General features: G+C 45.5%; 1 protein-coding gene across 1 annotated transcript in view; it reads right to left on the bottom strand.

The window, feature by feature from the left end:
- Nucleotides 1–8: 8 nt before the first annotated feature.
- RAB29 (RAB29, member RAS oncogene family) overlaps nt 9–2,301 on the bottom strand; it is a 5,754-nt gene continuing 3,461 nt past the window's right edge. The window contains exons 5-6 of the mRNA XM_009327431.1: nt 2,273–2,295; nt 9–1,584 (exon numbers count right to left, since the gene is read on the bottom strand). Of these exons, the coding sequence (XP_009325706.1) occupies nt 1,467–1,584; nt 2,273–2,295 (141 nt within the window). The 3' untranslated portion in view covers nt 9–1,466. The remainder of the gene's footprint in view (nt 1,585–2,272; nt 2,296–2,301) is intronic.

Genomic DNA, 2,301 nt, shown 5'->3' with positions numbered 1-2,301 from the left:
AGCAGGAATCAGGACAAACCAATTTATAGTCCCGTTTTCAAATTAAACTACTTGAGAAGAGAAAAACGTTATTGAAGACCACTTGTTCAAGTCCTAACCTAAAACATGGGCAAGACAATTCTATAGCATCGCATGCTTATATAAAATGCACACAACGCTACGTAACCCCAGCCCTACAGACCGAGTTTCCTATTGACTCTTCCTGAGATAGCTATCTAGTATGCTTTTACCCATTTTTTGTTGTTGTTGGCAACTGTTCTCAACAATGAGTACCTGGGGATATGCTAGGGAAAGCCGGCATCAAAAGGCAAGCGGGGAGCGGTTCTCCTCGTTTCCTTTTGTCCTGCAAAGTCTTCTCCTTCGCTTCCCCCGTGCACCACTAAAAGCAGCAGGTGGGCTTTCAGAGAGCTGCCTCTCCAGCACCGGCCCTGCTACCAAATTCACTCATTGCTACAGAATAATTGTGGGAGGGCAATTCATCAGCAGTTGCAAAGCTATTTGAGATGGTAGGATACAGGGTGTTCTAAAAGTGAAAAGGGCTGTTGTTCTGTCATACAAAGGAGTTTACAACCTATTCCTCAGTCAGCTCTCGGGGCCCTAATAAAGTGGCAGCAGAACAGAATACGTAGGATTGTGCTAGAGGGTGAGCGAGAAGGAATGAACAGAAGGCAACCGGGCAATTCTTGACAAAAAACTGAGGTCTCTGCTGTTAAGCACCAACCACAGTCAGTACACCCGAAAGTAAGAGCTGTGCTACCCCATTGCTCAAATTCACACTGATAATTTTACAGGTCTGGTTACGTGGGACACCGTGCTGATCCACATCTGGCTTCACATCGTAAGGACAGTTAGTGGCAATGATGAGATGTGTTGGTCTCTCCAGGACACGTAAGCAGAGGTATGTCGTTCCAGAGCACGAAGTAAAGAGTTTGCTGTAATCCCACACTGGGAATCCACAGGCACAGAGAGCCCGCTTGAACTCCGCGTGCGCCAGCTGAAGGTCACTGTAACGCTTTGGACTGGTGCTTCTGTGTATGGTGGGTGCAGGCGGTGGGGAACAAAAGGTGCAACAATATTAAAAATATACCTTCGACATCCTTCGCCCTGCCTGCGACAGGCCATCACATGTCAGAAGATGAAGTGCTCAAAATTTAAAAGAAACTTAATCCAAGCCATGTGCTTGAACACGGACTGTGCTACACTACTGGCAGCAGAGCTCCCAGTTGCTGCTCCGCTAGAAGAAAGAGGAAATCTTCTCAATCCTCTCTTCTTTCCACGCCTCACTCCAAGTCATTGTAGCAATGCTCCAGTGAGAACAAATACACACTAAACAGAAGACGGTTCACGATCATGTAAAAAACCCTCCCCCCAAAACACTGACAGACAGTTCAGGAAAAAATGATGATGATGATGATAATGAAAGGCCATTGCTGCTAGACCCAAGGCAGATGGTGTAGTCAGTGCATCTAACAGCAAGCCCAGCCTGGTGGGGTCGTCTCTTTTATGTTAATATAATCCCCGCTCCCGGCAGCAGAGGAACTTCCATCACCAGTGGATGAGGACATCATCTTTTCAATCAGGACTCTAGAAGACAAACATATATGAGTTTGTTTTGTTTTTTTTTTTAAACAAGCAGCATTGGGCCACACAGTTTTTCAGCGGTACAAAAAAGAAATAGCAATTCATTCTAGAAGGACACAAAACTCCAGAATTTTAATGACTAAACAATCAGGTTAAGGAACCTCACAGCACTGACAACAGCATTACTGCTATTACCTGGCAGCATCCAAAGACCCTGCAGCGACCGGGTAACTAACAACGCCTACTGCAACCACCTCACCTCGGGTCCAGTTTAGGACTGGGACACAGCAACAGGCCTCCTAGGTACCAACTGCCCAACCTCAAGATCAGGTGCGAATACCCAGTCTAACACCTTTCAGAAAAGGCCAAATTCTCCATCAAAGGATTGGTGCATCACAAAAGAATTTCTAGTATCTTTGCACAAGAAGTCCCACCTTCCTGGTAGAGGCCAGCGTATGAAAAAACATCCCTGGTGTTGTTCAAAGCATTTCTGTTTCCAAAAGCATGTCAGAGCTTAACCAAGGAGAGAAAAACTTCTGACCTTTCAGAATTCAGGTTCCTTTCGGGAGATTTACTTGCGAACTATTGCTGCCATTTATTATTTACTGACAGCATCTCCCCTCACCTCAAAGATGTCCGTGTCTGAAAGAGGGAATTAACTGTTGGATGTATCGCCCGTCATTCTGCCTACCTCATGGACTCATTAATATTCTTGTTTTC

This window comes from Pygoscelis adeliae, unplaced genomic scaffold (assembly GCF_000699105.1).
Source record: "Pygoscelis adeliae isolate BGI_AS28 unplaced genomic scaffold, ASM69910v1 Scaffold197, whole genome shotgun sequence".
In the NCBI taxonomy this organism is placed as follows: Eukaryota; Metazoa; Chordata; class Aves; order Sphenisciformes; family Spheniscidae; genus Pygoscelis; species Pygoscelis adeliae.
This window is presented reverse-complemented; position numbering and strand designations above follow the sequence as displayed.